We start from the raw sequence: 16,713 nt of genomic DNA, 5'->3' as shown, positions 1-16,713 counted from the left end.
TAATTTACATAGAATATTAAAACATGTTTATGTTCGTTATACAGAAATATTTAAGCATCTTCTGTGAGTATGCTTCACCGAATAGTATATCACTGAAATAATTATATTAAATTTTTCATCATCATGCTATATTTTTAACAGAATTATATCATATCAATATTAGATGAAAAACATATACTTCCTATGTTAACTTGAAGATACTGTTTTACTTTGGGGGGTGTGGCATTACAACTTCATGTAAGTGATGTTAGCTTTGACTACTATCGCACTTCTAGTTTTGAAGGGAACTTTAACACTTTGTAATATCAATCTTGAGTGACGAATGATTGGATTTGTAAGCTTTATACAAAACTGGTTATATCCAGCTAATGTTTATTGAAAGAACTTGTTCATAAAAGTATGCGCATTACCGGATGGTTATTATTTTTCAGCTTATTTGGGTTTTAAATGCCATGATTAATTTAACAGTGGCAAAACACCTTACACATTTAATTAGTTCCGTGCAGTACAAATAATTCCGGACCTCGCTAATTTCTGGGCTAATTAACGCGCTTAAGCAGACAATTTGAAATAGGATTCTAATTCATTCCAACTTGATTCAAGTAACAACGTCATCATATATTCTATCAGATCAGAAATCATAATTACCCAGTTACCGCAAAAAATCAAAATTAGAATTTACTTTTGATGATCGTAAGAATGAAAAAATCATGATTGTGTCATATTTTGTCAATAACACACACCTATAAACTGACGTTCATTTTAATGATTCTCTCCTGTCCTTTAAATATGTATGATACGCCAATAAGGTAAACAAAAAATTATTAAAACCTTTTCTGGACCTTTGTCAAAATCGCACTTTCCTACAGCGTAGGATATAACCGAATTAATATTAATTTTATATGAAAATATATATATCCATGAAATGTTGCATAGGAATAGGTCGTTGTAAAAATCTTTACATATTTAGATTGATGTAATTTTATCGCGCGCACACACACACACACACACATGCACACACACACATATTTTATAGTGATATCTATATATAACTGTTGTCGTACTATCTATTCTAGGTAAGTCAATTATATATATATATATATATATATATATATATATATATATATATATATATATATATATATATATATATATATATATATAATGTTGATTTTTCAATGTTGCTAATGCATTCACGTTTGGAAAAATGACCATTCACCATTTATTGTACATGTGATGAACTTTCCGATACTATATCACGTTGTAAATGCTATTTTTCTCAAAAATACAGTAGACATGTGACATTTAAAACTTGAACTGAACCTATAATTCAATAAATTCGTATATGGTTCGTTTTTATGGTTTGATTACCCAAAGATGTTTAACAGTAAACTGCTTGTTTCGGAATTGCACTGTACTGATTTATTCAACGGCAAACAGGTGTTCCCCAAGGTTATGGCGCCGATCTTAAGCTAGGTTAGGCTGAGGGCAGTAACAAAGACTTTAGTTCCTTCTTTACTGTAAAAAGACTTTTGTTCTGATATACTTCATTTATATGCCAGATATTTTTGCCTTTCAGTTTCTACCAGCCGCGATCATCTTTGATGTCACCACCAACCAGAAATTTGATATTGCCATTATGGTTGTCATCATCATGAACATGGTCACCATGACAATGGAACACTACGGCCAGTCACCAGTGTTTGTGATTGTGTTGCAGTATGTAAACCTCACATTCATATGTATCTTTACCATGGAGTGCGTTCTCAAGCTCATCGGCCTACGATGGTATTACTTCAAAATTCCATGGAATGTATTTGATTTTGGGGTTGTCGTACTATCTATTCTAGGTAAGTCAATTATATTCAGATAAGATAGATGGGGAAAAATTAATTGTGTGTGTGTGTGTGTGTGTGTGTGTGTGTGTGTGTTTAAAGAGTAAAGACAACTAGCTTTGTAAGATTTAACAAATAATTTATTTTCTTAGAAAAACAAGATAAAAAATGAGAAAAAGAACTTACCGTTTTACGAATCAAATTCAAAAATAATTCAAGAATGATCCAAGATTTAAAAATATAACTCCTTAAAAAAGTCCTAAATGAATCTGAATTGAAGTTCTGAAAAAAATCCTACATGGAGGACGATGAAGTATGATTTGGTCAGTGTTGTACCGATGTGTCAACAGTTCCTTGTTGAACCACAGAAAATCATATTCCAGTTTTGAATTCCAAATAGAATTTCAATGCTTTGGTGAGTGTTGTACTGATGTGTCAACAGTTCCTTGTTGAACCACAGAAAATCATATTCCAGCTTTGAATTCCCAATAATATTTCAATAAATGCCTTTGTCCAAAAATTCTGCATGAGCACTAAAACATTTCTAGGAAAGATAATTAATGATGCCATAAAATAGAATTTCAACTCAAACTGGTCACAGCAAAACACCTGTAAGTGTTAATTGTTTTTAGCCTAACTGACTAGAGTCTTCATAGAAAACTGTTATACACTAATTTAAAACGCAAAATAGATTCCTGTATGAGGGTCACATGATCATGTTTCTATAACCACATAGAAGTTTTACATTCCTAACATCACGTACTTCCAGAATGGCCTCGATTTCATTCTATAAATCTTACACTAAGAAAGAATAATAATTCTTTAAAAAAATTAAAAGTTGTTTAACAAAATATTTAAAGGTTGTTTACTTCAACTCACTGATTTCTGAATCAAGGACAGGAACTAGGTCAGAAATTAAATACAAAGTTTCTATCATTCGCTGTTAATGATAAAAATAGGTCAAACTAATTTCTGGAAAATGTCAAATTCCAGTAAATAAAATTACATGACAATAGCATGCAACGGAATTTTAAAAAGAAATTTAAAACTAACAAACAAACAATTAAATTAAATTAAATATAAATTATATCAAATATACATAACAAATATATAAGTAAAAGGTTATACATTTGTATGGGAAAATATAACTCTGTTCTGCGCTTTGTTGCTTCTAACGTCGTGCAGTATAGCTCAGAAAAACGCATTCATAGTTTCCCATACAAATGTAGTAGCCTATAAGTCTTTGGAATAGTGGGAAATACGGAAACATCTTGTTTTTAATACATCATATGATTTAACCAATTAAAGTTGATTAAACATGCAGATTGTTATGTCAGCTAATATAGCTAACAAAAGTTGATTAAATTCAGTAAATCACCGAGGTTTCCGTTTTCAAGTGGGAAAAGAAACAATAAAAGACAATTTACCGGCTCCCAAAGATGCACTGAAATTATATGATCACTCTTTTTATGGAATGGAAAGGGTGTAACAACAATACCAGTAACAAAAACCAATCATAAAAACAAGTCATCACACTAACAGCAGCAAACAACAACAACAACCGCAAGAATAATATTAATAATTACGATTTCATGTACACTGTCTATAATTCATGGAAGTTCTTCTTATGATTTCTTTAACCTCATGTATAATTAATCTATGGTAAAACGAAAGCTTTATCAAATAAATATTTCTTTTTGTTTATGGGGGAAGTATTAAGTATATCTGATTTAAATCATATTTATTTTAATTTTATTGTTTGTTTATCAGCTTTAAAAAATATTATTCTATTAGATGCTATTAAAAAATAAGCTAGTTTACGTGATTTGGAAACCTTTTTCGGCCAATCCTATCCCTATTTAGATTTTAAAGGACACAAGAGCTTCTCAGAGTCTTTTATTGTCAGGCATTTTGCGTATTTCTGAGAAGTCTTCTTCTAACGAGAGTGTTCTTATTCAGGTGGCAGAGTGCGGCTTTGTTAATGTTCCTCTCCATTGTGTAAATTTGTCATCAGACTTAGTCTCAGGACCCGTGACAATCAGTACAGTCTCTGTTTTATACGTTGAGGGCATTCATTTATTATTAGGCAACGACCTAGCTGGAGACAAGGTTGTGGTTAATCCACTTGTAACTGACAAGCCTTGCTTAGATCAGAAAGTCGATCCAATTGAAAAAGAATTCACTGATTTATTTCCAGCTTGTGAAGTTACCATAGCTATAGCAAAGAAAGCTCTTAAGAATGATGTAGATAAGGAAAGTATTCCTTTAGCTGACACATGTAATGGTCGGGCTTTTGATGAGGTCACTTTTCACTCCTTATTTGGATCAGTCAGAAGCTATTGATCACAGTGATCCTCTTTTAACTACTCATTCTCTTTATTCGAATCAGGGTGATAAACGACAATCAGTTTTCGTCGAACTGGAAAAGATCCTGAGATCTCCTGTATGTTTCAAAGGGTCATTAGTGAAACTAAAGCTACTTAAGTTCAAGTCTGTTATTTCATTAAAAAATGAATTCTTATGAGAAACTGGAGACCTCCCGATGTACCTGCTAGTGACGAATGGTCATTGACATATCCAATTGTAGTTCCAAAACCTTACAGACAGGAAATACTTAGTCTGGCCGATAAAACTCCTTTGGCTGGTCATTTAGGGAATAATAAAACTTATCAAAAGATCTTGACTCACTTCTATTAGCCAAAAATTAAAAGTGATGTTGGCGAATACTGGAGATCTTGTCCTACCTGTCAAATGGTAGAACCAATCAAAAAATACATAACGCTCATCTACAACATATTCCTGCCTTTGACGAACCATTTAGTAGAATTATGGTAGATTGTTTTAGTACCTTACCAAAGACCATGTCAGGTAATCAATACCTTTTGACCATTTTGTGTGCCTCAACAAGGTTTCCAGAGGCAGTTCCCTTGAGGAATATAAAATCTTAAACAATAGTAAAGGCTTTGATAAAGATTTTTTACTCAATTTGACCGTCCCATGTCTGTCCAATCGGGTCAAGGGTCAAATGTTAGGTCTGGAACTTTCCTGCCTATTATGTTTGAATTTGGTATTCAGCAATTCAAGCCAAAAGTGAAATTACGGTTTAACAGAACTTCAATGAAGAGAACCTTTGAGTTTGACAATAATGGAGTTCTATCTCATGCTCAATCCTCAAATATTTCTTCAGTTTAGATATTACGGCCCGTCCAAGGTTAGGAAAAAAATGAATGAGTTAAATTATAATATTAGTGCTCTTGGGATCTAAATAAATTATCGTAGTACCAGTATACTGAAAGAGATAGCCAAGTTAAACATGCAATTAATTTATTTTTGAAGATTTAAGTGAAGGACTATCATCAGATTCTACTGATACTGGAGTTACAAATCTACGGAATTCAAAAATTATGAAAGATCGGGGCCAGAAGCTTTCACAGTTGCAAGAGCAAGAAAGAAATGAACATAAACAGTTATTATTTGAATATGAGCACTTATTTTCAGACGTTGCTACAAGAATAAACAAAATTTTCCATGACGTTGAAATTGTAAATTCCAAACCCGTGAAACAACATCCGTACAGTATGAATCCTCTGAAACAGGAATACTTGAAAAAGTAAATTCAGTAATTGCTGGAGAATTAATTGTATGGAGCCCAGTAGAAGTTACTGTACTTCACTATGCATAATTGTTCCAAAACCAGATAAAACTTTCCGTATGTGTACTGATTATAGGAAGGTCAATAGTGTGACAAAAACAGATTCATTCCCGTTACCAAGAATCGATGAATGTATTATTAAGATCGGAAATGCCAATTATAGTACCCAATTTGACCTTCTGAAATGATTTTGGCAAATTCCACAAGTGAAAGAGCAAAGCAAATTTTGTCATTCGTGACTCCAGATGGACTTTACCAATATAAAGTAATGCCGTTTGGGATGAAAGGGTCGCCAAGTACATTTCAACGTCTCATGATTATGATTATCTCTGGTCTAGACAAGTGTGATGCTTACATTGATGATATCATCATCTACAACTACACCTGGAAAGAACATTTAGCAACAATTCGGAAATTCTTTGACAGACTCAATGATACATGTTTGACAATTAATTTATCAAAAAGCGAGTTCTGCCATGCTAGTGTAACTTTTTCTAGGTCATATCGTGGGACATGGACAAGTTAAACCTACAGATGCTAAGGTCATGACTGTCTTTGAATTTCATGTACACTGTGTGTAATTCATACGAGTTTTTCTTATGTTCTTCTTTAACCTATTGTATAATTAATCTCTGGTAAAAAGAAGCTTTGTCAGATAAATCTTTTTTTTTTCTTTATGGGGGTAGTGTTACGTAAATGTGATGTAACTCATATTTATTTTAATTGTATTGTTTGTTTTTCAGCTTTAAAACAATTTATTCTATTACATGCTATTATAATATAATCTTCTTTACGGGATTTTGATTTTTCAGAAAATAGTTCGACCGTGACAGTTTATTTGGTAAACACTTAAAGCTGACCTAGTTCCCGACCTTAATTCAAATTTAGTAACAGCCACGTGAACAAGTTCTTTTTTTTAAAGTTATTTCTATTGTGAGAGTAATAAGATGAAGAGATCGAGGCTATATTGAATACGTGACCCTAGGCTTGTAAATAGTTTTAGTGAAGTAAACAAATTTTTTATCGGAGTAAAATGATTGGTTTTTGTGAAGGTCATACTAGGACTACGTAATTTTTTATATGTAAACATGATCACGTGATCCTCTATTTCGCAATTCAGGCATTTCCGAAATTGCGCATTGGTTAGTTTTAATAAGTGATGCTTAGAGAGAATTTAGATAGTCTGGGCGTAAAAACGCTTGATGTCAAGTCGTTTCCTTCTGTTGTAGCCAATTTTTTAGTTATATGTTAATTTTGCATCAGATTATTTGGATACTAAAAGATTTATTTTTTTTCTCAGGAAATAGTTTTGTGCTCATACAGAATTCTTGAACAAAGACATTTTCTGAAAAAGTTTATTCGGATTTCAAACACCGGATTACTTCTTGTGTTTCTACAAGGAACTATAGACTACAACACAAAACAGGATACAGCATACGTTATTGCCTTCCATCTTGGATTCTTCATCGGACCTCGAACTTCAATTTATTAGAATATTTTATTAATAGGACTTCTAAAATTTTATTCGTGGATTATTCTTGGATTATTTTTGGATTTGATTCTTGAAACCGTATATATAAAGTAATCTTGTTTTTATTACATCGTATGATTTAATCAAATACAGTTGATGAAAAATGCAGACTGACATGTCAGCTGAGATAGGGAGCTAATACTGCTATCAAAAGTTGTATAAATTCAGGAAATAACCAGCTTTTTAGTTTTCAGGTGGGAAAAGAAACAGTAAACGATAATTTACCGGCTGCCAATGATGCACACAAATTATATGATCGCTCTTTTTATGAAATGAGTAAGGGTGTAACAGCAATACCAGTAACAGAAACTAATAACGGAAATAAGTCATCACACTAACAGTAACAACAACAACAACAACAATAATAATAATAACAATAATAATAATAATAATAATAATAATAATAACAATAATAATAATAATAATAATAATAATAATACTGATGATGATAGTTACTAGTGATGGCATCGTGGTTGAAGTCAGCTTTTCTTTTATTGTTTCTTTCAGCTAGCGCATTGTCTACCACAATGGAAACATTCCCCGTATCACCCACGCTGCTTCGAGTTATCAGAGTCTTCCGTATAGGTCGAATCTTGAGACTGGTTAAGTCAGCTAAAGGAATTAGAACTCTTCTTTTCTCACTAGCTGTGTCGCTTCCAGCTTTGTTCAATATAGGACTTTTGCTATTTCTTGTTCTTTCCATTTATGCAACTTTCGGCATGAGTTTTTTCATGCATGTGGAGCTTACAGGAGGTTTGGATGATGTCTTCAATTTCCGAACGTTTGGCTCAAGCGTAGTAACGTTGTTTCAAATGTGCACTTCAGCTGGCTGGGATGGGGTTCTGAAAGGTCTCATGAACGAGAAAGACTGCAAGAAAAATGGAACAGCGGAGAATGACCACAAAAATACGTGCGGATCATATCCCATAGCCGTGCTCTTTCTTGTAACTTATCTAATAATAAGCTTTTTAGTGGTTGTTAATATGTATATCGCCGTCATCTTGGAGAACTTTAGTCAGGCCACTGAAGATGTTCAACAAGGTCTGACCCCAGATGATTTTGACATGTATTATGAGAAATGGGAAAAGTATGATCCCAAAGCTACCCAGTACATTACATTGTCAGAGCTTTCTGACTTTGTGGATTATCTCGAGGATCCACTGCGTATCCCCAAGCCTAACCACTTCATGTTGGTCAAACTCGATATTCCTATATGTGAAGGAGACAGGGTTAACTGTAGAGACATTTTAGATGCTTTGACTAAAAGTTTCTTGGGAACGTCGGATTTAGGAGATATGCCAGTAGACTTAAAAGAGAGAAAAAAAGGAGCGGTTCTGTACCAGCAGATCAGCAGCACGCTAATGCGTCAAAAGGAGCACTATGCAGCACGAATCATTCAGAGGGCATTTAGAATTTACAAAGGCAGAAAGGATGATAGAGACCAGGGGGACGCCAAGCCACCACCATCATACGATGAGATAGCTATAGATATTCCTGAAGAGATGGAAGTTATCATCGAAAGAAAGGGTACGAAAGATACAGATAACACAAAAACGGATGAAACTAAATCTATGGAAGAGAATAGGAACACAGAGATGATAAAAATGGAAGAAGAAGAGGAAGTAGAAGAGACGAATGATGTAAATATCACTCCCGATCAAACAACAGTTGAGGTGGATTTACGACCAGATAGTGATGTTGTGGCTTGAGAGGCTATGTGGAACGATATCTGCTATCTCGTTCAGACGTCATATTCATAGATGTGCACCAGTCTAATTGGCTGCTAATTAGGACAACTTTGTTGTGAAGAAGGATATTGTTTGTCACGGAATAATGGGATCTAAGAAGAATTCAGCATGTAATGAGCTTCAGGGTTAGCTTCTATTTATAACCGTTCAAAGCAATTATATCTTATAAGACCTGTTTGCAATTTATTGTAGGTTTTTCTTCTCGCATCATAGAATGTATTGTAAGAATAAGTGCAACGTTGACTTTGGCTCTTAAACCGCTGCGAGTTCTGGCGTGTAAAGATGCAGCAAAATGAAGTGCCATTATATGAAACGTAACATATAAAATGTATTCAAACTGAAATGACCCTAACCGGCTGGCCCAGTTGCCGAATTTCCTCTCTTACCACACGCTAGCTACATGAAAATGTTCTCTACTTCCCTTGTCAAATGGTGTTCATGTCTGCAGCACAAAGGACGTCAACACACGAACTTCGACTGGTACATCCTCCAATTGTGGTGTTGAGTTTATACTATATGCCTTCATCCCTAATAGCGGCAAAATACATGGGCAAATAGGGGCATAAGGTATAAACACAAAGAAGACAACAACTTTGGTTATTGTAGGATTTCACACAAAAGGTACGTTTTCGTTTACCAAGGAAAAGGGTAGAAAAAAATGTATCAGATTTTAATTATTGTCTTTGAAACAGAATCGGAAAGAAAAATACGAAGTCCAACTGTACCGTCAAATATATCTTGCAATATAAAGCCGAAATATGTGTTACTAAGCTAGTTGTGTCTCCGTAATTAAACATCTTTTGTCTGAATTCTGTGACAGTAGCTGAAATGGCAACGTAAGACAATCGTGGGGTGAAGTAACTCGTGGGAAACCTATCAATTGAGCAAACTAGTACCTGGCCACTATTTCTACATCGAATAGGCAATCTTTTATTTTAAACACTTTTATAAGAACAACCGTCGCAGAACTAACGACCTTAAATTTCTGCGACTCAGATTCTAAAAGATGGTATTCCAGCTGAATTATAACAAAAGACGTTTTGTTTTCATATAGCAACCCTTGTATTATATTTATGTTGTAAATGTAGTGATAAGCAGACAATGTTACATTCACCGCGTGTAACGTACTGCACCTAATCAAAGTTTTGTCGTCGGAATTGCCGTTTCTAGTGTTAGGCTCTCAAGAGTGTGAATATCACACTCACAAATATTATTGTCTTGTTTAAAAATGTCATATACTTCGATTATCTTGATTTTTAACACAGCAAGTGTTTTTGCATTCTAAAATTTTAAATCAATTAAATGAATATCTTTTTCGCTACGTTTGAATTAAATTACAAAGGTTCTCGCTTTCAGCCCATCAGTTTTGACAGTTTATGAAGTGACTTTCTAACCGTGTTGGGCCGTTTAAAAAATTCCGATAATATCTTTTGAATGACACAGTAAAATCAAATGCTTCAAGCGCCTTATTTCACGATCATAGTGGTTGTTAGTTGTAGTCAATAATATGTGTTGCACCTGTCAAATTATGTTTTTGTCACTGAATAGTATCGTTAATTTCTACCGTTAGCTAGGACCTGTCAATACAGTGCTATTCCTTCTCATTCTGGATCGGATAGATTTCAGTATTGTACTTCTTTCGGTAGGTGCGCTTTATTTGTAACCTTATTTAAAAACTTCTAATTATATGCAACTGTCCCTCCCGATCTGGGATATCATAACTGCTGTTACAATACTCGGCTTATCGAAAACATTTTAATGTTCATGATGTCCATCGACAAGATTAAATAATACAACAATATCACCCGCATCCCTCTGCAAAATATTCTTGTCACAATCGTTCCATTTTCTTTTGAAGAAGTGACTTACTTCAGCGTGTCTGTACTTGTTGCGTCTTTATCTACATCGTACCACTGTTGGTGACTTTTTATACAAAAGAGAGTGCACGAACGTTTTTGCGCCTATGATGGTCATAGTGCTAACATCGTCTGCTTCATTAAAAATTAGTTCAGATTGATTCAGAATATTGTTTCTAAAGATAAGAGTTCAGGTCATACATATAGCATACATTATGTTACTTGTCAAATTATATATATATATATATATATATATATATATATATATATATATATATATATATATATATAAAGAATACAAATCATATGACGAATAACAGATCCTTTCAAGTGCACTGGATCCAGCAACGGATCACGTGTGTCAGGGCTTGATTAAGATAAATGCAATTAACCGACAACGAACAGTGCAAAACTAGTTTCTAACTGGCCTAAGCGCTTTCGACTCTTAATGAGTCTTTTTCAAAGACAAATATAAAACAAACAAATAAAACACAAAAGCCGTTGTGCTTCCGAAAGTTTACATGGCTGTTTCTACAGGAATTAAACCCTCAAATACATTATGTTTCAACTATTCCATTTCAACTTGTTGCAGATGCTGACAAATATCTTTCGTATTTGCCTTTGAAAAAGACTCAATGAGAGTCGAAAGCGCTTAGGCTAATTAGATACTAGGTTAGCACTGTTCGTAGTCACTTTATTGCATATATATATATATATATATATATATATATATATATATATATATATATATATATATATATATATATATATATATTAATGTAAGAGTAGAAACCTAATTTGTTTTCTTTCATATTTAATTTGTGCGTATATTTTAAATCTTGCAATCTCTTGCAAATTGTTTGCTTTTTGAAGTGCTTGAAACAAAGAATTTGGTCGCTGCCACCATAGACAAGAAATCCCTTAGAGGCACACGTGAAACAAAATTAAAAACGTTATATCTTTACTGCCCACCGTGATACGTATGGAACGTCAGCGTACTCAACGGAGTACGATTATTGAACATTCTTAGACCTAGTGTTATAGTTTTAAAAGCTTGCAGACACGGCATCCTGTGATACCAGGAAACGGTCGCGAATGACTTGCCTCCGAGACCATTGTAATAAGAAAACAGTAATTTTTACTTGCCTTCGAACCAAGAGCTGAACAAAATGCATAAACGTACAGTGTGCGAAAAATATTGCATGTAGGTACAATGTGTGGCAAATGGATACGGACGCTTTCTCGTCATTTAAATATTTTTGAAAATACATTAGTGAATGCAGCACAGGTCCAGTGATGGCTACAATTAGTGAATCAAACACATGTCTTGTGATGGCTACAATCAACATTGAAATATATGTGCACGTCTTTTAAACTTAATAACATTTTCTTGCTAATTCAATCGTACGTCTATTGATAAATAACTAGCCACGTATGATTGATTCTCTAGTGCATTTTGCAATTCATTGTAAGGTTCGTTATTGTGTGCTTTGAGAGTACAAGTCTAAATATATAATCATATAATCATTTTTTTGGTAAATATTATATGTGTTACTGTATTAACCTGCTATTAACAAAACTGCAATTCGATACTCATCAATGTTTCTCTACATTTTTCAGCATAGGATGCAATTTGTTTCAGTCCATTGTAAACGATTTTGTATTATTTAACTGCGCATGCTTGCATTTTAAAGATTACAATCTTTAACATATTTTCCATGTGCCTCACAGTTGAATCATGTGTGCTTGTGTGGCTTAACTGTGTTATGTTTGCATTTTTCAAAATATAGTCTATCAATTTTAACAAACTTCAGTCTAGTATATACCTTTCCGCTTAATGTATGTTTTAGTTCCCATTTTAAGAATGGGCTGTCCACTGATTAAACAAAATTAAGACACCGTCAATGGCTATTTCACTTTTCTTTTTTTTATTTGTATCATGAAGTAAAGACAAACCTTCATATTTGGATTTCTTCCTTATCTCCTTCTTTCATTTCGTGGCAGGCTAGCAAAGCAACGGTCGCATATTGTCGCTATATGCATTAAGTGCGTGAAAACATTCATTAATCAATATCTAATGGGAATTATAACTTCTGTAAACTTAAACACACAGGTATAAGGACCATTTTGGTCTCTACAAAAAACATATAATGCAATGAGTGCAAAAGTTAATCTATTATCAGATGGTACTAGTGATAAGGACAATCCAAATCGATAGTAATGAAGTAGATAACGTCTTGGTGTCCACGGCGTATTATGATAAGTAATAATCCTAATCTGATCGAAATGCTTATAATAAGACCTTTTTCATGCACAGTGAATAGCTTGGTACCCTAGTTTTAATATTTATCATTATAGTGCATAGTTAGTATTTCCCAAAAGAGAGTCGAACTCAGTACATTCGCTGAATGAAATGAAATTTCGTTTTTCCAAGATACAAAGCTTAATATCAAATGAGCTATCTTACTGTTATTCCAGGGTTTACTCACATAGACATGCTCGTTGCCATATGTTCAGTTTAAAACTTTGTCCTGAATTGAATTGTTACATAAATATGCAACGCGCGGAGCTTGAAGAGAAAGATACAACTCTACTCATTTCAATTCGTTATGGGGGAAGGTGACGAAATCTTAGTGTATAATTAGGTGTTATTGTACAGATAAAGTTCGTACTCCATCTTTGTTCCACTGAAATTGTATCAAATTGCTTTTGTACATATTGCGTTGCTCAAATACGGGTATATTTATTCGTTTTTGTTTTGTTTTGTTTTCAGCTTTATGATAATAAGCACGTGACTGGTGTCCCATTAATCCTTTCTGTCAATAATGTTTTAAAAATATATATGTTACGTTTGTATATGCAAATAATGTAGCTATCACTACCATTAGTAACTTAGAAATTGCTCTTAAAATATTTTATTGGTTATATTCATTTCCTTCGATTGCGTTGCAAAGTAATTGTTTCCGTCATCTTGCATGGTGCATTATTATTGCTCGTGTCTAATGCTTGTCAAAGTCTGCCTTAAAACAAATGTCTAAACTTCGATGTTTAGGTGTTTTGGTAAATAATATTGTTTTTCAAAATGAAATGTTCATTTGTTGTATAAAATAATGGGTTGGATTATACTAATTCGTTCGATCCAGTGATCGCATTTGTATCACTGTATATATGACACCAGAACGTTTTATTTAAACTCGAACATATGTAAATGTGTGTTGTTCTTCTCGCTTTCCTCTCTCTCTCTCTCTCTCTCTCTCCCCCTCTCTCTGTCTCTGTCTCTCTCTCTCTCTCTCTCTCTCTCTCTCTCTATATATATATAGACACTGATTGTGAGAAATACTTTTTGATTGGATAGCACAGCATAACATGATGTCATAATTACTAAATAATTATCTATCAATTTACTATTCATTTTTCTTTGTTATATTGTCATTGAAACTCTGATTTTTAATTTTAATCTCCTTTGACACATTCTTATCAAAATGTATACAGGAATCTTGTGAGGTTCATATTTCCTCTAAATGTTATGTACGTGGTATCTGAAATAAACCTTTTGAAAACAAGAGAAAGAGAAATGAAAACCATTTAGCTTCTTAGGTAGAGGTCAAGAAACGTTTATGGTCAGCTCAGTAGATTATTATAGTTTAGAGAAAGTTTTTGAAGGTGTGTTAGCATTGTATGGAGATATCGCAAACATGTATTTCTGATATGGAGAACACTTATCAGCAAAAATTCAAGCAAATAAATTATCTAATTTGTTGGAAAGGTGAGAAATCTCCTTGAATAAATTGAATTAATCAGTAAAGTAATATACCTTAATAAATAATATTAACTTGTTTGAATCCTTATGAAAATCGTGTCTTTGCTGAAAATATGTGGTGTTCAACCGTTTTACTTATATAAGATAACGTCGTCATATATCCACTGCAAGTATGTATTTGTACCGTTTTATTTTGTGCGATTAAACTAGTTGAGTGGTCCAGAAATATCCGTTTGTATACTACTTACATCGTTCTTATAGTGCAATAGCTAAATAGCATATTCGAAGTATGGAAAAAGATTTTTTTAATTTAGTCGGACGAACTCAAATTTGTCGAACATTGCTTAATATAATGTATGACAACATTTAAAGGTATTTCTTCTTCTGAGGATTTTGTCTCAATGTATGGGGTTTTTTTTGTTGTTTGTTTCGGGGTTTTGTGCTTTTCAATTTTTTTAAAATCGTTCCATTTAATATTTGCTCAGTTAATCTACTTTATTTATAAATAAATGTTTACGTGTCGTTCTTGTCTATTCTATGCTTCTAAAGTATGCACTTTGAATTCATTGGTATTTATTCTACTCTAAGCTAATGTTATAAATTCTATACAACCGCTGACTGGAGTGGATGTATGACACGATCACGGACAAAATGTTAAAGTGATACCTTTATTTTCCTTCTTTCAACTTCATTGTCATCCCTTTGGCCCAACCTTACAAAGTATCTTTTATGACACCTTATCTCTCTATTCATTAACCTTCTAGTTTTTTTCTTAGAAGATCTTTCGTGAATTCTCATATAACCATCTTTCCGTTCAATTGTGTTTGTATGTATTTGTTTGTTAGTGTGTTAGATTTGACTACATGACCAAAGGTCATATTTACCATCGTCGTTAAAATTATAACCATTTCTATTTGTGTGCGATTGTCGCTACACTTTGACGTATGATGAGAGAGTTGTGAATGACTTTATTGTTTGCTCTTGTCACATCTGACTAGCTTTTTTTTCTTTACATGTGTTAATAAAAATATCATTTATCATTTTTAAACATTTGTTTTTCACTTAATGTCAGTTAATAATTGTATAAGTGCTAAATAGATTTCTACATTTAGAGTATGTTCTGTTCGGTTACATTTCTGGTGTTGTATCACCTGATGTATGTCATTCAATATAAGATTTTCGAGTGGAATGTTAATCTTTTTCATTTGCATTGCATGTTTACTAAACCCGATTTGAATGTGTAAAAAAATCTATCTGAATGTGTTCAAAACCGATTTGAATGTGTAAAAAAACAATATCTGAATGTGTACAAAACCCACTTGAACTTCTTTCTACTTATCATAAAATACTTCTAAATTCCTTTATCACAAGAAAACTGTAATACCTGGAGATATGCCATAGAAGATATTTATTAAACTGGAAATCTTGATGTGTATTCTACTATGAGGAGAAAATAAAATCTCACTAAAGTACAACCATTTGCAAGATTAGCGTAAACCATATGACAATGTCCTTGGGATACCATAGAAGATATTTATTAAACTGGAAATCGAATGTATGAAAATGTTTTTGTGCTTTTCATTGAATGTGACTTAACTTAACCGGTCCTTTCGAATATATGAAAATGTTGCAGTTTTATACATATATTGTATCTAAACTTATCATTGTAGTGTCCAGAACATCTCAGCTCCCTACATTTATGTCAAATGAACATTTCTAAGGGTTTAAGCAACCTATCAAGAGGTGGAAAGAGATAGCGTATTATCGTCGAAATGTAGAATAGGAAATCAATCCGATATAATTACATGTCTACGATTCAAAATCAGTCCGATATCATTACATGTCTACAATTCAAAATCAGTCTGATTCAGTCAGATGCTAGAAGTGTCCTGCACATTCAGATTCAAAATGTTATAGATTTTAAAATTTATGACGCAAGACCCTATAAATTTAATATTAGTTTAGTGTAACATATGTGTGTTTTAGATGAATGAATATTGTCATATCTAACGGAGTAAATATTGTTATTTACGGCAGCATATGCTAAACCAACAAAAAAAGACAGATAGATAGATAGATAGATAGATAGATAGATAGATATGACTTAAGCATGCAACTACAGAAAAGAAATGTGGTTGTTATGTATTATAATCCAAAAATTGTATGTGCAATTTTAATTATCATTCTGCTCAATTATTATGTTCTAAATGTCTTTTGGTATATATGGGAGCAAAGTGATCATGGTGAAAACGTTCTGAATAAGTTTATATGTTCGGATTATTGCCTTGTTAAATTTTATATTAACGCATTTTATAAAATTCATTTATTTTA

General features: G+C 32.9%; 1 protein-coding gene across 1 annotated transcript in view; it reads left to right on the top strand.

Annotated features, from left to right (window-relative positions):
* Nucleotides 1–11,261, top strand: part of LOC149804371 (sodium channel protein para-like) — a 100,703-nt gene extending 89,442 nt beyond the window's left edge. Inside the window, exons 27-28 of the mRNA XM_089932269.1 lie at nt 1,580–1,854; nt 7,530–11,261. Of these exons, the coding sequence (XP_089788395.1) occupies nt 1,580–1,854; nt 7,530–8,727 (1,473 nt within the window). The 3' untranslated portion in view covers nt 8,728–11,261. The remainder of the gene's footprint in view (nt 1–1,579; nt 1,855–7,529) is intronic.
* Nucleotides 11,262–16,713: the final 5,452 nt, after the last annotated feature.

Source organism: Sinohyriopsis cumingii, chromosome 2 (assembly GCF_028554795.1).
Source record: "Sinohyriopsis cumingii isolate HCF-2022 chromosome 2, ASM2855479v2, whole genome shotgun sequence".
Lineage (NCBI taxonomy): Eukaryota > Metazoa > Mollusca > Bivalvia > Unionida > Unionidae > Sinohyriopsis > Sinohyriopsis cumingii.
The sequence above is the reverse complement of the archived record's forward strand: the minus strand, read 5'-3'. Positions and strand labels throughout refer to the sequence as shown.